The sequence below is a fragment of the Salmo salar genome, chromosome ssa19, assembly GCF_905237065.1.
Source record: "Salmo salar chromosome ssa19, Ssal_v3.1, whole genome shotgun sequence".
Classification (NCBI taxonomy): domain Eukaryota; kingdom Metazoa; phylum Chordata; class Actinopteri; order Salmoniformes; family Salmonidae; genus Salmo; species Salmo salar.
The window spans coordinates 17,223,317-17,248,554 of record NC_059460.1 but is presented as its reverse complement, the minus strand read 5'-3'; the positions used below and the strand labels follow the sequence as shown (position 1 = coordinate 17,248,554).

Below are 25,238 nucleotides of genomic sequence, written 5' to 3'. Positions count from 1 at the left end.
TTGCCAAAAACCTGTATACAGATCTTTGGTAAATGACAGGAGTGGAACGTTAGCTAAAAAACACTGGTACCCAAGGCTACCGGCAGACCAGGCTGCCTTAAAATAGTCTAGCGTTGATAGAGGATAGAGGGCAAAGTGGAACTCCAAAGGGAAAACCTACACTTGCTGGATCAATGGAGCAGTCGCCTTCATTCTGCTGAACCATGGAAAAGGAGCAACCATGTCCGACCAGGGGAGTGTGTTAGCGTTTGTGTTACAAGTCAGTGGAGAAGGGAGGGAGGAGTTCATATTTATATGACCAAAGTCATTGTTTGACTTCGCACTGCACAGCATGTGCTGAACAGAAAGTTCCCTCCTGTGTATAATGAGGTGTCAAGATGTGAGGTAGGTAGCTTACCAAGAGTGTATGGTGTCACTTGAATGTGAAAATGTATATTTGTGTAAAAAGTTGTAATTTAAGAGACATGGGCTTCATAAAATTGAATAGTGAGGACAAACTGGTTCAATCTAGAGTTAACCTCTCAGTAATAAGCCAGGAAATTTGGCTGAGGGACCATTTTGAGACAGTTTTCCTTTCTCTCTTTGACAAGCAATTCAATAACAAAACTAAAACATTTTAAAACATAATTCAATCTTAAGCACTCCCCAACCACATTCCTGTCTTCACCGTAAAACCAACCCTTCTACCCTTCTCATAGCCTTTCCAGCCACGTCAAGTCCTCTCTCTCTCTGGTAGAGGGAAAATGTTTAACAATTTTCCATGCAAAAACAGCTCCCTGTAAAGAAACATCTTTGCAATACCAGCTTTGGTTCACCAAAGTATTTAGACAGAGCTCTGTTAAATAAAAAGGTCCCAGTGATGTGACTCCAATAGTAAAGTTGTCACACATTGTTCAGGGGCCAGTCAATGTTGGCACCAGCCATAGCAACAGTAACAAATTTGAATTAATTCAGTAGTAATTTAATGAGCCTAAACCTGACCATTAAAGTGCCACAAAAGGAAATGCAATCAGGCCCTATTCAGCCCTGGGCTAAAAGCCTGGCACAATAACACTTAAAACAAGAAGCCTTTTAATAGTATTACTAACAGATGCTTAGTGTTGATAGGCTACTTAAATTAAGGAAATAATGGAAACAAATGTCGAAAATGTGAAGGATCCCTTTCTGATTACATTACTAATGGAAGTGTTCTTGCTAAATAACATGTGGGAAGATGGATCAGTCTGGGCAATCTGTGCACAATGGACTATGTAGATCAACAAGTATAAACTAGTCTAGACCATGTATGTATGAACATAAACGTAAGTGATTCATGTTTAAACATTAGTAAATAATGTGGCAAACTATTGAGTAAATGTAAGCTAGAGTGCAGTTGATTAACATTTGGTAGCCTAGGGCTATTCATGAATATGATAACATTACATTCTAGACTATAATTGATAGGCCTTTGATAAATAAGCACGTCAATAGTAGGGTAGGTTATGAATAAATATTGCAATATGAGTGCGTTTAATTCGACCAGTTCCAGAGGAATCCAGAATAATCGTACCGTACAAACACCTCCCACCTCCGCTCCAGGCCCTGCCTGCGCAATCCAGGAAGCCCGAATTCAGGATTCGAGACCGGTGAGAACTTTGCGTTGTGGCGCGAAATGACACCTTGATTGATAGTTGTCAATCACATTCACCGTCCGATACAGTTCATCAGTCCAAAGCGCACACACACACACACACTCGAGCTTCTTGTGATTGTACCACAACACTGCTCTAGCATCGTTGCCATAACATCTGTGGACGAATGCAACAGCATTGTTATAGCCTACACTAGTTAGGCTACGGCCAGTTTAGGCGTGATGACTCGCTTATATAAGTTTGACAACATATTTATTATTTGCACCTAATGTTGTTGTAACATTGTTGGCACAGTTGATACAATGTTCACATTTTAGGATTTGCTATCTATGGGATAGGCTAGGGCAACTTTGTGCATCGCTCTGTTTTTAGCGCCACTCCACGTCAATCATGTCGATCAATCAATCATTCAACCAATAATGAGTTTCTGTATTCCCCTTCCCCATCTTTCTCTAAGAAAATCGCCATATTGAGTAAACTGCACCAGCCTTGCTACAATGTTACCGCAGAAGCGCAAAAACACCCATTGCAAAATTCATAAAACACTTCCTACCTTCGCAATAGCCTTTTTATATCTCATGGCGGCTTGCTCGATAAGACTGTGGACTTTAATAGTTCCATTGCCACAAGGAACAACCACCCTGGTCCTCCCAAAACACACTGTCACTTTCATATTAGTTCCCGAATCCCGATGTACTTCCGTTGAGGTGTATTCCTCAATACTTTGTAGATGTTCCAATTATGAATTTCCTTTGGTGTCAAAAAGATTGTATTCCAAACAAGCAGACAGCAATAATCTTCATCGTCTCTTCATACCGTCTAAACGTTAACGTTTTACCGACCACCTGTTCTCTAAAGTGTTCCTACTACGATCCTATTCCTTGGACGAATAGCCTGCCTGCATCGCGGCAATCATTCACAGCACAGTGCTGGGAGGGTGGCGTGACTGGCGTCTCTATCCCCGCGCTGGTGACCACGAGTACTGTGGTGACTCACCATGAACCGAAACTTCCCAAGTCTCTTTCAGAATTCCATGTGATAGTTAGTAGTAGTTGGAGCCGTGTGTCATCGCTGGGCATTTTATTATGGACACGTCATGTATTCTGAACAAAAATCTAAAAGCAACATGTAAAGGCTTGGTCCCATGCTTCTTGAGCTGAAGTAAAAGGTCCCAAAAATGTTCCATACTCACAAAAATATTATTTCTCAAAAATGTTGGGCACAAACTTGTTTACATCCATGTTAGTGAGCAGTTCTCCTTTGCCAAGATAATCCATCCACCTGACAGGTGTGGCATTTCAAGAAGGTGATTAAACAGCATGATCATTACACAGGTACACCTTGTGCTGGGGACAATAAAGTGCCACTATAATGTGTAGTTTTGTCACACAACACAATGCCACAGATGTCTCAAGTTTTGAGGGAGCGTGCAATTGGCATGCTGACTGCAGGAATGTCCACCAGAGCTGTTGCCAGAGAATTGAATGTTAATTTCTCTACCAAAAGCCACCTACAATGTCATTTTAGAGAATTTGGCAGTACTACCAACCGGCCTCACAACCGCAGACCACATGTAACCATGCCAGCCCAGCTTCTTCGCCTGTGGGATTGTCTGAGACCAGCCAGCTGATGAAACTGAGGGGTATTTATGTCTGTAATAAAGCCCTTTTGTGGGGAATAACTCATTCTGATTGGCTGGGCCTGGCTCCCAAGTGGGTGGGCCTATGTCCCCCAAGCCCATCCATGTGAAATCCATAGATTAGGTCTTAATTGATTTATTTTTACTTGAACCTTTACTTAACTAGGCTAGTCAGTTAAGAACAAATTCTTATTTACAATGACTACCCCAACCAAACCCTATCCCGGGCGACGCTGGGCCAATTGTGTGCCGCCCTATGGGACTCCCAATCACGTCTGGTTGTAAAACAGCCTGGAATCGAACTAGGGTCTGTAGTGATGCCTCTAGCACTGAGATGCACCACTCGGGAGCCCAAATTTCAATATTTCAATTGACTGATTTCCTTATATGAACTGTAACACACTAAAATCGTTGAAATTGTTGCATGTTGTGTTTATATTTTTATTCGGTATATTTTATTATATTTTAGCCTATTCTGTTCTTTTCACATTATTCTGTTATGTTCTACTCTATTCTATTTTCATGAATACATTTTTGGGAAAATGATCAGGTCCTCAAACAGTCTCTTAATGTGCAAGAAAAACATCACACCAGGCAAGACTGTTGAAGTTCGAGATGTTTTATTTTTTGCTCGGGTCAGCGCTTCCAAGTTTACCCGTACTTCATTATAATAATACACCAATGTCAATGACCTTAACGCCATAGACAATCTATTTTAGGGTAAAAAAATAAATACATCTCTAAAGTTTCTGTCTATGCTTGCCTAAAAAGGTGTTTAATGGTCTCAACTTGAACAGTTTCTCATGTTATGCACATTTTTGTAAGCACATGTAAATATTCCTCCTCTCCGGTAGTAGGGCTATGCAATAGCATATATTGGGAATCGTGAATTACTTCTTGGCTTCACCCCATGGCTCCTATAAGGAACACAGGCCATTGACGAATATCCTCCCTCTCACTCAGTTTAGGACAAGTTTTTCCAGGACGTTGGCCGCTCTCTGTCAGCTCTGCTTTTATGAATAGATATTCGGAATAGAATCCAGCCAAGTATTCAGTTGTCTAAATTGCAGCGCTAATGGTCCTGATCAGCAGAAGACGGCAGATGACGGACATAGATTTTTGGAGAGGGACAGCGCACATCTGGATAGATGACCATGCTGCATGCCTCCACTAGAACGGTTTGTCACGTTATGCAGACTGTTTGTGACTGAGGACGAAAAGGTCTTCAAATATGCCTCTAAACCAGTATGCAATAGCCGCATGCCTCATGTGAATCGTGAATACAAATATATGCTATAATCCAGCCAAGTTCCATTGTCCAAATGAAAGTTCTAATGGACCTGATGAGCAGAGGACGACAGACGTGGGAGAGATCTGTGGAGAGACAGACAGAGGCAGGAGAACATCTGGATAGATTGACCACGCTGCATGCTAGTGACGAGGGAGCACGTCCAAGTCAGCCGGAATGCAGTCCCACCTTCCAAATAAACGATCACATTAATTCAAATGGTAATACATATTTTATTCTGTAATACATCCATTGTTAGATTAATCAGATTTGAGGCTAAGAAACAAACCTATATATTCGTAATGGATCCTTCCAAATGGGTGGTATTTAAATAAACCGTATACTAAGTTATGTGCTTCAATGCATATGGGGGCCAAATGCCCAAGATAATGGCATGCCATAGCTCTCTGTTAATCATGACAGCTGGTTGGTCCTCTCTTCCAGGAGGTCTTCAGGGTACCCACAGTATGAGACTGCTGTCGCCCAGCTCAGGATGCCTGAAACAGTGATCAGCAAATCTCAGCCTCTCTGCCCTGGGGATGCATGTATCAAGCCCCTCACAGTAGGAGTACAGATCTAGGATCAGTTTAGTCTTTTAAATCATAAAATGGGATTATATGGACAGGAGTTACCTAACCCTAGATCAGCACTCCTACTCTTGAGATGCTCGATACATACGGCCGTAGATCTTCTCACTGGTCCTTGGGCAGAGCTACTGGTTGGTCAGGTGTTGTGACCAGTGGACCCTGGTTTTCTCGTCTTATGCATTAGCAAATAAAGCAATCAACAGCATTGGAATACAAGAATACAGGATTGTAAATTACATAATTTGTAAATCCATAAGTAATAATAATAATAATGTGTCCCCTTGCACTCCCCCTGGAGGTAGGCTTTGGTAATAAAGAGACAATACATCCATCCTGTTCATTTTTCACACTGACCCATACACAGTCCTTTGAAATATTTACCAAAAACCCTCAGTATTTTATTTATTTATTTGACAAGCAGCAGGATCATGTTTGTCACCTCAATTTGTTTTTTCTTTACATTTGAAAGTAGATACAATTATCAGTTTACCGGTTTTATTACAATATTTTTTTTTAAACTTCGATACATTTAAAAACAACTGCAAACGTGAGAAAAGAAAGCATGGTTTTCCGCGTCTAGTCTCTAACATTTTTGTCAATGTCACAGCTCACTCGCTTTTTTCCCCCCATTCTTTTTTTTGTTTTCGGTTAAGTCGACCAAAAATGTATTATCAGCTTTGCGCTCAGATACCTACAGGCATTTTCCATTGACGCAATGGGTGCGTGGCACTGGTGATGTTGTAAACAGCATAAAATCAGATGAGGGGGGGGGGGTGGGGGCCAGAGGGTGTCATGACTCGGTGGCTGTCTGGGTTGAACAGTTTTGTTTGTTTCCAAGATGGAGGCCCACAGACCTGCTTCATCCCTCCCTCCGTATAGGAGCATGCGAGACAGCGACAGCCCAAAAATAAATGAAGAATGGCCTCTGTCGTTCTTTGCTTAGCCAGCAGTTGGTTGGGGTAGGGGCCTTATACACCATTACGCCACGTAGCTATACTCGTCTGCAGAGCTCTGGCTCCTCTCGATGTACTGCTTGTCGATGAGTACCTCAATGCACTTCTTGATCATGCTGATACTGGGGTTAAATCTGGCTTTGGACTGGTTGATGACCTGAGTGGAGAAATAAACAGACAGAGAGAGAAATGAACAAGCTGCGTTACTCTGTCGTTGGTTATAGATCCATCGTCAATGCAGTGAACATTCTCTCCGTATTCGATTTTGTTGTTATTTTTCCTGTTGCAGCATGCCGTTTCTTTCTCCAGCTGGATATTAACAAAAACCATAAACCTCAACTGCCTTTGCTTGCGATAGTACAGCTGTGCCCAATGGAATTGTCTGTAAAGCCATAGAGTGAGCTATGAGAGGTTTACTGGATGTGTAAAGAAACACAGTCTGTACTGAACCGCCATTCCGATACACTCGTCTTCCATTCCATTTGCTACAGAATCTCCCTTGGAGCGGTGCTCAGTTATCTATCTCACGCACCTAGTGATAATACATCTCTTCTCTTGCGCAATCACGTACTGCCCAAGGACCAGTGAGAACACATGCAGGAGTTAGAGACCACATCACAGGTTGGCCCCGGGCAACCAGCGTCTCGGGTATGTACCAGTCTCTCCATGGAGAGGTGTTCCAAGCATGGAACAGTATGTGATTGCTCAAGAGAAGGGGTACATATGTGGTGGGAAAGGTAAGCCACTAAAGCAGTCACGTATGCCCTCATTATGTGCTTTGACTGAAATAACAAATATTGAACCATTAAAGTACAAACAGAAAAGAAAACAGCGGTTGGAGGTGGTGTGTTGTTAGGGAGAAAGAATATAGTGAGTGAGTGAGTGAGGAAGAAAGACAGAGAGGGAGAAAGAGGTGACAGCTGAGAGCAAGGGGCCCTCTCTCCAGTCCGCAGGCGTGTTCTGACATCATCCCTAAGGAGAGACACTCATTCCATCCTGACACATCTCTCTGTTCTGTGTTCTCGACTCACAGATGGCATAACAGTATCTTACCATCAGGGAAGGAACCCACCTGACAACAAAGTAGAACATCAACACAGGAAGACAGCAGGAAGAGACATAGGCTAGAGAGGCACACCAGGGAGGACACATTACTCCCTCTGGCAGGGGAAAGACAGAGCTGTGCCCTCGGGGAAACCGTTGGATCTCTCCATTCCCATGTCTCAACCTGTATCTCCCTTGCCTGTTCCCAAATCTGCTGGTGCGGTGTAGAAAACTCCTATGGCCATTGACAAGACAGCACAAACAGATCTGGGACCAGGCTAGTGTCTCCCTCTATCTCAGGCGTCTGTACAGTAACTTGTGTGTTTATATTTATTATTATTTTTTATTTCACCTTTATTTAACCAGGTAGGCTAGTTGAGAACAAGTCCTCATTTACAACTGTGACCTGGCCAAGATAAAGCAAAGCAGTTTGACACATACAACACAGAGTTACACATGGAATAAACAAACATACAATCAATAATACAGTAGAAAAAGTCTATATACAGTGTGTGCATGTGAGGTAAGGGAGGTAAAGCAATAAAATAGGCCATAGTGGCGAGGTAATTACGATATAGCAATTAAACACTGGAGTGAGATGTGCAGAACATGAATGTGCAAGTAGAGATACTGTGGTGCAAAGGAGCAAAATAAATAAATAAATACAGTATGGGGATGAGGTAGTTGGGTGGGCTATTTACAGATGGGCTATGTACAGCTGCAATGATCTGTGAGCTGCTCTGACAGCTGGTGCTTGAAGTTAGTGTGGGAGATAAGAGTCTCCAGCTTCAGTGATTTTTGCAGTTCGTTCCAGTCATTGGGGCGGCAGCGTAGCCTAGTGGTTAGAGCGTTGGACTAGTAACCGAAAGGTTGCAAGATCGAATCCCCGAGCTGACAAGGTACAAATCTGTCGTTCTGCCCCTGAACAAGGCAGTTAACTCACTGTTCCTAGGCCGTCATTGAAGATAAGAATTTGTTCTTAACTGACTTGCCTAGTAAAATAAAAAATTAAAGATTTGGCAGCAGAGAACTGGAAGGAAAGGTGGCCAAAGTAGGTGTCGGCTTTGGGGGTGACCAGTGAAATATACCTGCTGGAGCGAGTGCTGCGGGTGGGTGCTGCTATGGTGACCAGTGAACTGAGATAAGGTGGGGCTTTACCTAGCAAAGACTTGTAGATGACCTGGAGCCAGTGGGTTTGGCGACGAGTATGAAGCGAGGGCCAGCCAACGAGAGAGTACAAGTCGCAGTGGTGGGTAGTATATGGCTCTGTGAGAGACTGCATCCAATTTGCTGAGTGTTGGAGGCTATTTTGTAAATTACATCACCGAAGTCAAGGATCGGTAGGATAGTCAGTTTTACGAGGGTGTGTCGATCCCCTGTACATGGTTGTATGTGTGCGACATTAAAACTCACCTCCTGTATGAGGGCATTGTGTCTGAGCACTTTGCGTGCCTTCATGATTCTCACTATAGCAGCTTGTAAATACATTTTGCGGTCCTCGTCCACTGCACTCCTCGTCTGCTCCATCTCCTGCAGGGTTGGAAACACAGAAATCGGGCTTTACACAGAGGCAGACATATTGACACAGACGTGTTTGCATTGTAGGATGAGCTATCAAGGGTATAGGGTACTGTACCTGTGGTGTGTCTTTCTGCATTGACGTTGTGATCTTGAACTTTGTTCTTTTACTGGTGAAACTCATATTTAGTGAAAATGTGGACTCGGCCTCGATTTCCTCCTGAAGACGAGAAAAATAGTTACCCGCTGACTGATGAGAGTATCCAAAAGGACTGAGGATTAACACAAATGCCAAGATGAGCTACTTTTAAATCCTCCTAACCAATAAAGAAGACCCTGCTGACTCCAGATCTCCGGGTGACTCTGTGGCTGCTGACACCTGACCCCTGACCTTTTGGGAGTCGTGGTTGAGCATCTTGACATCCAGCAGGGACTTGATGGTCTTCTGAAGCTCTTTCTCATTCATCTGGGTAGAGTCCTGGAGCTCCTTGTAGCCTACCTGTTAGGATATGATAGTGAGCTAAGTGACTACTTAGTTAAGGCACAGTTAAGACAGCCCATGTCCACTAAACACGTTGGTTTGGTAACACACCGTCTCACTGTTGTTGAACGCCAGCAGCACTGCCATCTGGTAGGTGGTCACCATGGCAACGTAGGGCTTGGAGAGATAGTTCATCTTCACCTCACCTGAAGAAGAGGGGTGCCAATCATTATCATCATCGCCACCAATAATGCATATCAATACCACCATCTTATTCGCCACACCTACTGATAACAGCTTGTAAGAAAAACCAAGGAGAAATCAGACACAAGTAATCCCCAATCCTGTGTTCGCTAGGTATTCTTGTAAACGCAAAGAGGGATTTAGCTCCAATCCATTAATTGCAGTGTTTGTGTGGGGAATGTATGCTGTTGTAATGTTTGAAGGAGTCATCACGGTCTTAGCGCTGTGTGATTTCACGGATTATGTAGTAGTAGTGCCAGGTGCAGCTCAGTGTTAGTGTTAGGTAGAATCAGAGCCTCTCTAACATGGACCTGCAGTAGTGTCACACTGATTTGGGATAAAAAAAACCCTGCAGTGCATACAGACAATCCATTTCGGACTATAGAAGTCTCACCCTGTTACTCTTGTTGAGCTATGGATGAGATTTCAGTTTCAGTGAAACATAAGGTAGGGGAGTGGGGGGTAAATTGAGCCAGTTTATATTCAGCATCACTCTGTCAATGGAAATATAGCATTCTTTCTAACAAAGATATCTACATATGTTTTAGGATGTTGTGCATCCCTGGAAATATCAGAATTCATGTAAGCATTACAGTTTTGAAAACATAGATTGTCTAAAAAAAAGTGGTCTCATGGCACAACTTACTCGGGTATGGGGTAAGTCGAGCCGTGGGACAGGGTAAATTAAGCCCCCTACAAATGTCTGTACTGAATTAAATATTATATTTCCCAAACACAATGCAATCGCTTTTTTGTTTCTTTTAATGCCTAACAAACTGTACTTTTTCTTTTTTTACACTTTTAACATAGTTAAATAGTTATGTTACCTCATATCCCAGCGACAATGTGCCATTACGCCTGGGAAGAAAACACTTCAATTTGCTCAACTTGCCATTGGATCAACTTACCAAGGCAAACATTGACTATATTAGCCCACACAGCTAGGATGCACTTTAATGCCAGGTTAAGTACCTCATATTGTAGCTTATAGAGACCCCAACTGATGTATAGAACAATCTTAAAACAATCTACTTAGATTCAAGCATCTTGAAACCTATTAACACAAATTCATTTGACTTGGTGAAAATCTGTTTTTTGGACCTAACTTGCGTACCAATTTTTCCATTTTGGTTTCTTCCTTCACATACTCAATGAAATTATGACCTTTTCCTAAATATTTGGTAAAATTATACATTTTGTGTATGGTTTCCTAGTAACAACTCTGACCTTTGGCTCAAATTACCAAACTCTTCCCTACTGCTGCCAACTAAACATTCCACATCTTTTGCACTGGGTTTCTGTACTATCATCATCTGCTGTATATATATATGTGTGTGTGTGTGTGTGTCTACCTGTGCAGAGATAGTGCAGCCAGGTCAACTTCCTCCCGCTGAAGTGCTGATTATAGAACAACTCAAACTGCAGAGAAAAACAATCATGTCAGAATGACATAAGATTAACATCTGCAGTTTTGTTGAACAGCCATGTGTAATCTTTGGGAACCACAGAAAGATACTGTTATATCTCTATGGGCACGGCCCTCTCTAAACAACCACTACTCACCATCTGAACACTCTTCTCCAGCTCTTGTGGGATGGCAAAGGTAGAGGAGGGGACGTGCGTGAGGGGCCAGGCTCCAGCCTGCAACGAGACGACACACACACACGCGCAGACACACACGGTAAGATATCTCCACCACCATAGTCATTGCTTCTCACAGCAAACGTGCCTGAAGTTGCCTAACCTTTAAAAACTACTTTAAAAACCACAGATAATTCACCAATTACCCTGTTTCACTGTACTGACACAACAACCAATTTATTGGTTGTTAGCAGGGAGTCCGGTTCTACTATTGGTAATGGCTATGATGATGTCATTTGTCCACTCTCTGTCCTCTGTTTTGTGTTATATGTGTAACCTCAAATATGCCTAGCTTATGTTTATTTAAAAAAATCCCCACCACTCCAGAATTTATTATATTATATTATTTGATGTAACAGTAACAACTACTGATTTGGGGGGGTGGATACATTTTAAAACACCTGTATTTTTCATTCTATAGCTTGTTCTCAATCTTTTTAAATAGTGAGCCAAAATGTTTTCAGCACTTTTAATTTCCCTGACTGATCAAAACTCAATTTTATCATGCTCTCTCGTCTCTCTGCAGCATATAGAAATACATATAGAACCGTGATAATCACAATAATTGTACCAGCACCTACTGTAAGTATGGTGATACTATCGTATCGCGAGGTCCCTGGCAATTCCCAGCCCTAGTAACAACCACCGCTCACCTGTAATACGTAGATCTGGAAGCTGATGCCCAGTTCGACCGGTGATTCCTGGGTCTTGATGAAGTTGTTGAATTTGTTGTTCAGGTCTGCGCTGACGCTCATGTCTGTGTACATTCTGTGGAGCTTGCTCGTGAACTCGTAGCCGCACGCTTGCTGCAGGGGGGAGAGAGAGTTCACAGGGTGATACAGCGGAGAGGGAGAAGTGTGTGTGTGTGTGTGGGGGGGAGGGGCCTTCCTCTTTTGTTCTCTAATGCTCCTCTATTGTTCCTCAAGCAAGGGGAGGTCGATGACATCACGGATTCCCATAAGACCAACTCATTGAATGTCTACTCCTTGAAGTTTGCAGTTGTGTCAAAAAAACACTATTGTTACCATTTAGTGTGTTTACTGTATTTATACTTGAGATATCGCTTTTCAACAGTAAAAGTTCAAAAATCACTGGAAGACGTCTTGGAGGCAGTGGTATTCATACTCTTTCAGCGAGGAACACATTTTTCCCGCAAGAATTTCTCACGACCCATGACAATCTTAAAATCATAAAATTTACATTTTTACATCAACAAACGACCTTCTATTCATTACATCTTGATCTCTTATTAAAATTAAAATAAACCAAAAATACCTTTACTCAAAATAGTTTTTTTTTCAAACAATAATTTCTCAAAAACGTTTGTATATTGTTCCATAGAAGAAAAACATTTTAAAAGTTGTTTATTTTGTCTACCCCTCTGCAGTTCCCCCACGATCGCACTAGGGGTTGCAACTCTGACTTTAAATACCACTGCTTTAAGGGTTGGTTTGAGAGTTATGTGGGAAAGTATTTTAAAGTGAAAAACTGACAGTTTAGAGAGTGATGCTTAATTATGGCATGAATTATTGGCATTCCGTTAGCGTCTTGTCCAGGGAGTGTACTTGTACGTCAAGGTTTTTCACGCTACAGAAACAGGAGATTAGTCCACACGTCAGAAGTCTTTCTGTCTTGGAAAAGGCTTATTTTATGCAAGAAAGACCTTAACTGGTGCCTGCTAAAGTTGAAAAGAGTCTTATTTCACCTTTAGTTTGTTGATCATGGCTTCTTCTGAGTCCATGGACAAAGACAGCCCGTGTATTAACCGCTTTGCTAACATTCTTGCATAAAACTGTGCGAAAGAAAGGAGGGGGAGAGAAAGAGAGAGTGAAAAACAAAACATCAATTCATTATCTCAGCTTCCAAATAAATAATAAAACATCTGTTTGTTTAATGCTCTTTAGTGAATCACAAATTCAGTCTGGAAGGAATAAAAAGCAGCCATACTAGCAGTCAATATCCCTGGTCATTTAAGATAATGACGCTAATGCCCGTCTGCCAGCTACCTTTTGAAAAACGTCCTTGTCATCTATGTACTTGAACACGGTAATGAAGCTGGTCAGCTTGTCTTCCACCTCGTTCTCGGTCATTCCCTTTGCAGACTTCTTCAGCAGATTGTCACAATACTTGGCAAGCTATATGGATAAAGGGCAAAACACCACACGGTCAGACATTACTATGGTCTACAAAATTAAAAATAAATAAAAACGCACACAGGTAAAGTAGTAGAGCTCTAGACCCACTGCTGTGCACAGGGTCTTTACTTTGTCTATTACCAGGGTATGATCTTATAACACCACACACTTTCAAACCTCAGGTGTCATGAATGAGCCTCACCAGTTCAGGTGCTTTGCAGATGGATTTGGGCTCCCTGTGGTTAACCACTGACGTCAAAGCCTGGGGAGGATCAAACAAAGCAGTCATTTTACATAATCAATTTCAGTACATCTACAGCTTAGACATCAATTTATACCAAGAGTTAACAGTTATGATTTAACCAACGAGGAGGCTTCATATATACAAACTTGATTCTTTCCCGCAAGGAGTGAGGAACAATCTGGAAGCACATCCTATAGTGAAGACAAACATCTCACTGCCGCCACCTACTGGTATTAACTGTCTAGTGTCCACAATGTGATTTTGCCAGGGAGTCGTAATGTTAATACCTTATCAAGTGCGCTCATGAAGTGCTGATCCCCATTCAGCACTGTGTTAATGAGCTGAACGAATTTACTGTGAACCTCCAACACGGACTCCACAAACAGGGTTGGCATCTGGGGAGGGAACCAAATGAATCAACAGGAGGTTTAGCGGTGGCCTGTTATATTATGTTAGCGATATAATCAGATACCGGTAACTGCCAAAATAAAGGAAACACCCGAGTAAATCAGGGATATAAAGTATATTGAAAGCAGGTGCTTTGTTTCCATTAGTCAAAATTGCCTATATAATTTTTTTTTTTTTAATCAAACAAAAACATTTGCTTTTTGGTCTTAATTTACATTTAGGGTTAGGCATAACAGTGTGGTTAAGGGTAAAATCAAATTTTAAGAAGATAAATTGTAGAAATATGGTAACGCAGGTGTGGCAATTAGCATTCCATCATGCTTAGGATCATGTATAAAAATGCCAAGCTGCCCATTATTTTGACTACCATGGCTAGAAGAGACCTCAGTGACTTTGAAAGAGTCAGGGATTTAAAGGAGCATAGGGGGTTTAAAGGGTTGTGTGTGTGTGTGTGTGTGTGTGTTAGCTGTGAGTTATTGATAATCTGATCACGTATAGCTAGTGTTTTAAGCCCCCAAAACAACCCATATATGACTGCCGTTTCCTGAGACGGGTTACTGGTGACTTATTCTTGTCATATCAGGTTTATGATAATGATCATCTGAGTCAAATATTGGAGTCAGAAAAGAGCCTGACAGTCTTAGAAAAAAAAAAGATTAAATATAGGAACCAAGACGTAAAAATAACTGACGTTAGAACATAACTTACAAAATCACAGTTAACAAAAATGTATGCTTAATCCAATATAAAACTAATGTATAGAATGTATTATTCAAGATACTAAATTCATGTCATGTCATGTCTTAAGTTGAAAGCTAATAATGACTCAATAATCCATGACTTCTAGGAACTTACGTTACGGACGGAGTTTGAAAGATGACTGTCAGAAGTATTACAATGTAATCCGTCTGTCTGCATATTATAAGACATGGCAAATGAGGGTGCAGTGAGATACCGAAGGATTGGACGATACTTTTCTTGCCAATCATCGTGAAAAAAAGTATACTTAAAAACTGGAAATCAACCAATCCTCCATAGTTAACACAATGGCAAGGTCAAATGCTTTCTTATCTTAAATGTTGAAAGTGTGTGGGTGACGGAGAGAAACAAAATGGTGCAGTTTGAGGCCATGAGGCGGAGAGTGATGCGGGCGCTGGAGATGGGGGTGTGAGCAGGTGGATCTGGGCAGGTGTGATGTCGTTGATGTTGGTGCGAGTCTGTATGCTGTTGTTAGTGTATGTTTTGTATTGTAAAAAAATGTAAAATATAAAAACAACATGCATACTGATAATGTAGTGATAACTTGGGGAGATGGAGATGTGACGTACGTTTTCCTGAGAGAGGTTGCTGGTGGCTCGGATGCCCTCGTCGTGGATATGGACCTGGAGCTCCTGGATCATGTGAGGTAAACCACTGGACACGGCTCGCAGCAGAGTGTACATGTTAGCCATGTCTGTAGGGGGGAGAGAGATGAAGAGATAGAGATGGGGGGGGGGTGTTATGGAGATGGAGATGTTCTCTGGTCAATAATGGCCAGAAACATATGGGATTTAGCCAGCCAGGTCAAATACAGCCTGCTCAATCGCCAAAGCAAGGATGACCTGTGCTTACTTAACACTGGCTTTAAGCCAGCCCCTGGATCTATAGGCTAGTAGCTACCAGACTGACCATCTAACTAGACTGCCCATCTACACTGAACAAAATTATAAAACGCAACAAGTGTTGGTCCCATGTTGCATGAGCTGAAATAAAAGATCACAGAAATGTTCCATACAGTTGAAGTTGAAAGTTTACATACACTTAGGTTGGAGTCGTTAAAACTCATTTTTCAACCACTCCACACATTTCTTGTTAACAACCGATAGTTTTGGCAAGTCTTTTAGGACATGTACTTTGTGCAAAACACAAGTAATTTTTCCAACAATTGTTTACAGACAGATTATTTCACTTAGAATTCAATGTATCACAATTCCAGTGGGTCAGAAGTTTACATACAGTAAGTTAACTGTGCCTTTAAACAGCTTGGAAAATTCCATAAAATGTCAAGCTTCTGATAGGCTAATTGACATTATTTGAGTCAATTGGAGGTGTACCTGTGGATGTATTTCAAGGCCTACCTTCAAACTCAGTGCCTCAGTGCTTGACATCATGGGAAAATCAAAAGAAGTCAGCCAAGACCTCCAAGTCTGGTTCATCCTTGGGAGCAATTTCCAAACGCCTGAAAAAACCATGTTCATCTGTACAAACAATAAGTATAAACACAATGGGACCACGCAGCTGTCATGCCGCTCAGGAAGGAGACGAGTTCTGTCTCCTAGAGATGAACGTACCTTGGTGAGAAAAGTGCAAATCAATCCCAGAGCAACATCAAAGGACCTTGTGAAGATGCTGGGGAAAACAGGTACAAATGTATCTGTATCCACAGGAAAACGAGTCCTATATCGACATAACCTGAAAGGCCGCTCAGCAAGAAAGAAGCCACTTCTCCAAAACCTCTATAAAAAAAGCCAGACTACGGTTTGCAAATGCACATGGGGACAAAGAGAGTACTTTCTGGAGAAATGTCCTCTGGTCTGATGAAACAAAAATAGAACTGTTTGGCCATAATGACCATCGTTATGTTTGGAGGAAAAAGGGGGAGGCTTGCAAGCCGAAGAACACCATCCCAACCGTGAAGCACGGGGGTGGCAGCATCATGTTGTGGGGGTGCTTTGCTACAGGACGGACTGGTGCACTCCACAAAATAGATGGCTTCATGAGGAAGGAAAATTATGTGGGTATATTTATAGGTTGGTCGCAAATGGGGCTTCCAAATGGACAATGACCCCAAGCATACTTCCAAAGTTGTGGCAAAATGGCTTAAGGACAACAAAGTCAAGGTATTGGAGTGGCCATCACAAAGCTCTGACCTCAATCCTATAGAAAATTTGTGGGCAGAACTGAAAAAGTGTGTGTGAGCAAAGAAGCCTACAAACCTGACTCAGTTACACCAGCTCTGTCAGGAGGAATGGGCCAAAATTCACCCAACTTATTGTGGGAAGCTTGTGGAAGGCTACCCAAAATGTTTGACCCAAGTTAAACAATTTAAAGGCAATGCTACCAAATACTAATTGAGTGTATGTAAACTTCTGACCCACTGGGAATGTGATGAAAGAAATAAAAGATGAAATAAATCATTCTCTCTACTATTATTCTGACATTTCACATTCTTAAAATAAAAAGTGGTGATCCTAACTGACCTAAGACAGGGAACTTTTACTAGGATTAAATGTCAGGAATTGTGAAAAACTGAGTTTAAATGTATTTGGCTAAGGTGTATGTAAACTTCCGACTTCAACTGTACATACTAAAAGCTTATTTCTAATTCTGTGCACAAATTTGATTACATCCCTGTTAGTGAGCATTTTTCCTTTACCAAGATAATCCATCCACCTGACAGGTGTGGCACATCAAGAAGCTGATTAAACAGCATAATCATTACACAGGCGCACTTTGTGCTGGGGACAATAAAAGGCCACTCTATAATGCGCAGTTTTGTCACAGAACACAATGCCACAGATGTCAAGTTGAGGGAGTATGCAATTGGCATGCTGACTGCAGGAATGTCCACCAGAGCTGTTGGCAGAGAATTCTTCGACCATAAGCCGCCTCAAATTGTTTTACGCATTGTTCACACCAATAGCGTCTTTGCACAAAATCATACGCAGCATCATCTGGATGTGTGTGCAACAAAAGTTCAACATTCACCTTCTACTACCATTTCTGTCAAGCCGTCTACACATACAGTTTGATGCATACATTCGATAAATCCAGCGTATGCACCACACAGAACTGCCTCTGTAATACAATGCTGCAGGCAAACGTAGCGTTCCAATGGAAATGCAATGACGCTGTTGGTGTGGTGACGCTGTTGGTGTGATCGAGACGTTAGAAATTTTGGCAGTACGTCCAACCTGCCACACAACCGCAGACCATGTGTAACCACGCCAGCCCAGGACCTCCACATTCGGCTTCTTCACCTGCAGGATCGTCTGAGACCAGCCACCCGGACAGCTGATGAAACTATGGGTTTGCACAACTGAAGGAATTGCTGCACAAACTGTCATAAACCGTCTCAGGGAAGCTCATCTGCATGTTCGTCGTCCTCACCAGGGTCTTGACCTGACTGCAGTTTGGCATTGTAACTGACTTCAGTGGGCAAATACTCACCTTCGATGGCCACTGGCACGCTGGAGAAGTGTGCTCTTCACGGATGAATCCCGGTTTCAATTGTACCGGGCAGATGGCAGACAGTGTGTATGGCCTTGTGTGGCGAGCTACTTGCTGATGTCAACATTGTGAACAGAGTGCCCCATGGTGGCGGTGTGGTTATGGTATGGGCAGGCATAAACTACAGAAAGCGAACACAATTGAATCGATGGCAATTTGAATGCACAGTGATACCATGACAAGATCCCGAGGCCCATTGTTGTACCATTCATCCGCCGCCATCACCATGTTTCCACATGATAACGCACAACCCCATGTCGCAAGGATCTGTGCACAATTCCTTGATGACGAAAATGTCCCTGTTCTGGCCTGTATACTCACCAGACATGTCACCCATTGAGCATGTTTGGGATGCTCTGGATCGACATGTACAACAGCATGTTCCAGTTCCCGCCAATATCCAGTAAATTCACACAGCTATTGAAGAGTAGGACAACATTCCACAGGCCACAATCAACAGCCTGATCAACTCTATGTTAAGATGTGTCGCGCTGCATGAGGCAAATGGTGGTCACACCAGATACTGACTGGTTTTCTGATCCACGCACCTACCTTTTTTTTTTAAAGGTATCTGTGACCAACAGATGCGTATCTTTATTCCCAGTCATGTAAAATCCATGGATTAGGGCCTAATGAGTTTAAACTGACTGAATTCCTTATATGAACTGTAACTCAGTACAATCTTTGAAATTGTTGCATGTTGCGTTTATATTTTTGTTCAGTGTAACTACAGACTGACCATCTAATTTACAGACTGTCCTAACTCAATTTACAGACTGTCCTAACTCAATTTACAGACTGTCCTAACTCTCAGACTGACCATCTAACTACAGACTGACCATCTAACTACAGTAATACAGTCTAAGCCAGCCCCTGGATCTATTAGTATCAAACAAACTGACCGTCACTCCTGTAACCAGACTGACCGTCTCTCTTCTCCTGGCGGATGATGTTCTGACACTCCCCATGGAGGAACTGCAGGTGGTCCGCCACCATCCTCTGCTGGCATTCGTGGATGACTTTGGCGTAGGAGCTGGGATGCAGGTACTTTCGACATCGCACCTCCTCGTCTTTCAACCGTCCTAAAACCTAGGTGGAGTCAGGGAGGGAAGGGAACACATTGGATTGATTAATTTGTTAAATACAGTTAATAATGCATATGTCAAAGACGCTACTTGCTAACTGGCCCAGGCCCAATAGGGCTGAATGACTGCCAAAAAACATCAAATGGAGCGTATAATTAAACAGAATTTGCAAACGTGGGTCTGCTGTAGACCCACGCAGTTCCTAGGTGAGGTTAGTTCCTCTCTGCTTACATCATGTCAAAAATAAATGTCCCCCACAAGTTTTTTTTGGTGTGCCAGTATGGCACACATTCAAGACTTTTACTTTGACATGAGGTAAGTAGAGAGGAAGTGGGTCTACAACAGACGCATGTTTGGAAAGTCTTTCATTTATGATCTATTAGATGTTTTTGTATCAATTTCCACTTGTATGAGGACCAAACCTATGGAAAATCAGCAGAGTAAGTTGAAATTAAATGTTATTTAACTTTGACTTCCGGCAGACTATTACGTTTTTTGGAAACTAATTCCTAGCAACACTAGTGTGCAAATACTAGCGTTGCTAAAAGCAGCTAAAGCAACGCTAATGCCGGCGGGTTTTTCTGAAAAGGAAAGCTACCTCAGTTTGATCGTGTTAGGCTGGTCTGGACATGAGAACCGCAGGCCAGGGCAGCGAGCGAGGCATATCACATATCCCATTTATAGGGACTTCAGTCACGCTCAGCACAACAACAGATGGCCAGACACTCCTACACACTGCCGACTGCCCCATTGCATTTTAAAGCCAGCGTGGTGTTTATCTTGGTTAAAGGGCTATCAGATCACCTATTTACAAGTCCACTCGTGAACAGAGACCAAGTCCCAAATGGCACCTTATTCCCTATATAGTGCACTACTTTTCCACAAAGCCCATAAGCAGTGGACTACACTTTATAGTGAATAGGGTGCCATTTCAGACACACCAGGCGGCAGCCATGATGTGAGTTAGCTAGCTAATGTAAGGGACTGTCTGTGATCTCTTTGCACTAGAGTCAGTCAGTCAAACAGTAATACACAGATTAAACTCTGACGGTGCTACAGCTGGTTGCTCCATGGGTCTCCGCAGACTCACAGCAGAGCAATGCCTGTGTACAGCTGCTCCAAGAGTCACAGAGCCTCTGATAAACTAACACCAAGAACACAGCAAAATACACAATATCCATTTGTAGCAATGGCAAGTCCCACTATTTAACTGAATTCATCATTTATAATACCCGAACATCAACGGTTTGCCTACATGCTTCCAATGAGACAAAAGTATTTCTTAGGGTCACAGTAGAGAACAGTAGAGCCCTTGGATTCTATGTACAAAGAATACAACAGAGAGCAGCGGGTAACAAGGAAGTGAACTACACTACCTGTCCGTCAAACATCTTACCTTTTCCATAAAGCTACTGTGAACAGTTAGACCATAGAGATCCTATAATTCATAGAGCACAATGGATCTCTATTAGCTGGACTTACTACATCCATCTTACCTTTTCCATATACTGTGAGCAGTTGGACTCTTGCAGTAAATTGGAGGCTTCCTGTTTGTAATACTCTCCTGTTTTCGTCAGAAATGGCCCTTCGAAGATTTCCTGATAAAACTGAAACATTAGGAAAAGAGTGTGAGCCACGAGTGAGTTTAGAGAACACACACGTTGGCATGGACATGCAGTATACTGTACATTAATTAACAGAGGCATGCATGAACAGTATCAATTATTCAACGGCATAGTGGCTATATAGAAAACGAGTTTCAAGACTATCGACTCCAAGCTAACAACTTAAAAGGAAAAACATTCACTGTTGGAAAACAGGCTATAGAGCAAACATAAATGACCACTGTCCAGAAATATCTAGAAACCAACATATGACAGATGCGTACTCACCTTGAGAGGAAACTTTTTCTTGTACTGTTCAACATGAACAAAGGAGTTGATAACCCCATGAATTACTTTCTGATTAGGGTCCTCGCCACACCGGTCACTGGAAGAGAACACACTCCATTAGGGGTCATTCCATTTCTATTGAGCATTTACAGAATTTACATTAAATAATTGAATGAAAAGAGTAAAAGGTGACTTGTGGTTTTCAATTTCATTTCAGTAAATACCCTAACAGTAATAACCTAAACTGGATTAGCCTGCTACAACAATACTATGTCAGAACAGAGCAAAAGGTTCTTTCTTTATCTTCACAGAAAGTAACCTTCAGGCCAAGTCATTATGACAATAACAAATCACTAAATAAGAGAACTGTGCATTTCACCTCAAGAGCTTCTCCTCCAATGCTAGCCTTGTATAACCATAGTGCACATTTGAACCAATAACTACTGTACATATAAACCAAGAACCAACTTTTTGACTTCATTCAGCAGCATCCGTATCAGGACAGCTTGCAGGGGCTCGATCATCAGTTTCCTCCACATGTCTAGTGCTAGCTGAAATTACAGTAAGGAGAATTGTATGAGCACATAATATTGTATGTAAGCACTCAGAAATGCAAACTGATATATTGTGACATGTGTACTGAATAACTGAGAATGTAAGTAATAACATATGATTGAGACTTACCTCTCCTATCTCCATAAGTGGTTCGTTCATGTCAACCCCTCCGTAGCCATACTGCAAGTCTGCCTCTGTCAGTTTGTTCTTCTTGATGAACTGTGTGTTGAGGTACCTACATTAGAAAGAGGGGAGAGAAAGTGCATTACACAACATCATATTAAAATAATAACATTTGATAAGAACTCTTATCTAGAGTTTTACCAAAGTGTTGGTAAGACTAGCTCACTATGGGCAACCCATAATTCTCTACAGATTCACTAGTGTGTGAATGGCCAAGTTCCCAGGGCCTCAGGCCACAGAGAGATAGCAGACAGAAATGCTGGCTCTGATGGCAAGTCAGACTATCTACAAGTTGTTTTCACAGCTGTACTGTCCACTTAGCATCAGCAGGACAGTGATGAGAAGCGATATGAACTCAAATTCATATATACAAAATGATGGGATGACAACATGCTAAATTACCTCTCAAATTGATGAGGAGCTAGTTGTAGAAAATTATGATATCTAAAGCTGTCACTGTGGTGAGGTAGCCAAAGTCTTAAATTTCCCAAAACATCTACCAATGTGAAATAAAATATCTGCACCTGAGAAAATGTAGCTTAGCCTAAATTGTAGAAGTGGCAGTGTTCTTTATATAAGGTGTCAATGGCAGGGTAGGTCACGAAATAGACATGTCTGGGTGATAAGTGCTGGCAGCTACACAATAGCAGTACTCTACTACAGTACTATCAGATTCCACACACACACACAAACACATTACCAGCCCAAGTGCACTTGTAAAAATAGATCCAATACCTCTATGGGGTATTGATTTTCAAATGAAGAGGACACACACAGAAACAGTCAATGGTTGCTGGCACTTCAAAGACAAGCGTTTCAAGGTAACAATCCCCAATAATGTGGGGAGCCTACGGGAGAAGCAGGAAGGACTGTGAACTCTACAGTAACTACAGTGCTCATACACCTCATGCCGCATTTCTGTGGCAAACTCCTACAAAACACAGCCACAGTCAAGTTTACTGGCACTAAACAATAGGAGAGATAGGGCTTACAGTAAGACTGAACTCATATAAGACGGTCTGTATTATTTCAGATTTCGTCAAATCTGGTGTATTTGGCTCTCCTATTCGTCAGGGTTCATCAAAACATTAATAAAAAGGCTGATGGATATTACCTGTACAAGCAATCCATGTAGTCTGCTCCCTTGCTATACTCCTCCCAGTATCTGTGGTACATAACTAAAACCTTCTCCTCCGACTCCAGAACTTTCTGAAATTACAGACAAAGAATATAAGTTTAATACCTTGGCACCTCAATGAAAAGCAGACAATCAACAAATACAGCTATTAGGCTATCCAATGTTAAGCAATGGGAAATTTCTCTGAATCAAGTGAAATCAATAGCTTAATGGACTAACATTTAGTAGATAACAGATCAAATATATTTCCCCCAAATGATGAATCGTATTTACCTTGTACAATTGTCTGACATGGTTCTCCAGGAACACCTTGGTCTCCGTGTACAACTTTTCACCCAGAGGCTCTGGGTAAGCGACACACAAGGCATAGATGTCACTGATTTTAGAGTAAAGGAGTCAAACACATTCATATGTAACACTGAAGAAGAAAAACATGCAGACATTATTTTCTATTTAAAAAGGGACACGTGAACTTGAAAATGTCCCAAAGTTAACTTTGGCTTGATTGAATGGCTCGAATACGTAAGCACAGACCAGTGGCATTTTAGCCTCCTAAATCATAGGCAAACTAAAATGCAAAAAAAAGAAGACAGTTCAGGAACTCATTATCAACAAAAAAAACTCTGTAGAGCTGAAACGGAAAGGATACGAGAATCTGTCGTTCCATGTGGCCCTCTCCACATAATCAAGCATTACCACAGCCTTGATTGTCGTCAGTAGCTTGTTCCATGTTTCATCAAAGTCCACCACCCGCGGCTTCAAGGACATCGTATGGCTTCTTCTTCAGGCTGAGATAAAGAGGGGAAAATAACAGTTATTGGTGTGATTGCACAGCACTGTAATATTGGAGAAAACTATTTGAGAATTATTAGAGCAGATTAACGATGTATGGTTGTCGAATCAGTTAATATACACTCCCATTTTAATCAGTCCAACATCAGACTGCGAATGTGAATGGTATTTTTCCTCTTCAGATTGGATAAACTGTTACATACTATGTATCAATAATTAAACAATACTTGGAAATACAGATCATTTACTGATCTGCCTGAAGCATAATGATATTAACTCTGATTGTAATTGCAAACAGTACTTCTAATCTCAAACATTGTGTTGTGATAACAAGGTTAATGACATTAATTGAACAAATTACAGTTAATGTAACAACTTAAACTAAAAGCCATATCACAAATGTGTCATATACAAATTTGCAGGGAAATTATTTAAATATTATACTGCATCAGCTCAATAACACAAATGTAGATTTAGGCCTACATAGCATTAACGTTACACCTCAACATTCAAACAATCAACGAAATGTCTTATTAATAGCTAACGTTAAAAAGGGAATAGAATCGACTGTTTCACCAAATTCACGGGCTGTTACTAGGAAACTAATTGACACACTGTAAACAATGCATTTCGCTAGAATAATCAGTAATCACGTTACCCAACGTTGCTAACTACATCAGCAATGATATATGCTAACAATATTCAGCCATTCATGACATGAGTTGAACTGTCACAGGTAGCAAGAGGAGTTTAATGCTCACGTTAGATATCCCGCAATACTTTCTTTTTTAGGCCTGGCTAGCTCGCTTGCAGCTATCCACTCCATTCGTCATTCAAGCTAGCTTGTCACTTTCGGAGAATGTTGCTACATGTTACAGACATAGCTATTTCGCTTAGTTAGCTACTCATTAAAGTCACAAACAGTCATATTTTTCTCGAACAATGTCTTAAATTTACTAACTAACCATGTAGTTAGGAAGAAGCGTCAAAATATCTAGCTAGGTATAGCAGCTAGCTGCTAGCTTAGAAATCCAGTTAAAGCTTTGCACTTCTAACTAGCGACCGATTTGGGGTAGCTTCCTAACGCTAGCTAGCTTGCTAGCTGCGACTTCAATACATTTGCACTGACAACACGCTACATCACAGTATCATGGTTTACAGAAACATGTCAACAAGGTTACGTGAAGATTTCCAATATGTACATACCTCTAACCAATATATGTGTTAATAAAAGTCAAGTTTCTTCACTGTCACAGGCTTGATCGCTTTCGCTTAGCTACAGCTCTTCCATTACCCTACCTTATGGAAAATACCATTGTATCAGCTGTAGGGTGTACTGTAATGGAGTAGTAATTATTTGTATTTAATATAATAATATCAGAGAAGGTAAATGTGTATCGTGCACAATGAAAACATGTATATCTAATAAAAGCCACAATTACAGAGGGCGTCGAGTCAAACACTTATAAAAAAAAACAAGATTGTAAGGCAAAAACATCCCTATTTTCTAAT

At 41.5% G+C, this 25,238-nt stretch overlaps 2 protein-coding genes across 4 annotated transcripts in view; both read right to left on the bottom strand.

The window, feature by feature from the left end:
- Positions 1 to 2,794, bottom strand: part of LOC106578541 (partitioning defective 3 homolog) — a 566,386-nt gene extending 563,592 nt beyond the window's left edge. For both annotated transcript variants that reach the window (XM_014157480.2, XM_014157481.2), the window contains exon 1: positions 2,185 to 2,794. In XM_014157480.2, coding sequence (XP_014012955.1) covers positions 2,185 to 2,304 — 120 coding nt within the window. In that variant the 5' untranslated portion in view covers positions 2,305 to 2,794. The remainder of the gene's footprint in view (positions 1 to 2,184) is intronic.
- Positions 2,795 to 4,771: 1,977 nt separating this feature from the next.
- On the bottom strand, positions 4,772 to 25,200 carry cul2 (cullin 2). 2 transcript variants are annotated; one of them, XM_014157471.2, is made up of 22 exons: positions 24,933 to 25,200; positions 23,584 to 23,722; positions 23,208 to 23,310; positions 22,911 to 23,005; positions 21,743 to 21,848; positions 21,527 to 21,609; positions 21,059 to 21,155; positions 20,663 to 20,773; positions 18,984 to 19,170; positions 15,141 to 15,265; positions 13,692 to 13,799; positions 13,363 to 13,422; positions 13,032 to 13,160; positions 12,731 to 12,817; positions 11,679 to 11,831; positions 10,948 to 11,025; positions 10,737 to 10,803; positions 9,253 to 9,347; positions 8,983 to 9,159; positions 8,779 to 8,880; positions 8,556 to 8,672; positions 4,772 to 6,255 (listed from the first exon to the last, which is right to left on the bottom strand). In XM_014157471.2, the coding sequence occupies exons 2-22, from the start codon at positions 23,700 to 23,702 to the stop codon at positions 6,124 to 6,126; spliced, it is 2,331 nt and encodes a 776-aa protein (XP_014012946.1). In that variant the 5' UTR covers positions 23,703 to 23,722; positions 24,933 to 25,200; the 3' UTR covers positions 4,772 to 6,123. The 2 variants fall into 2 exon arrangements, with proteins under 2 accessions (XP_014012946.1, XP_014012947.1); XM_014157472.2 differs by having other exon boundaries at positions 19,008 to 19,170.
- Between the last annotated feature and the right edge of the window lie 38 nt (positions 25,201 to 25,238).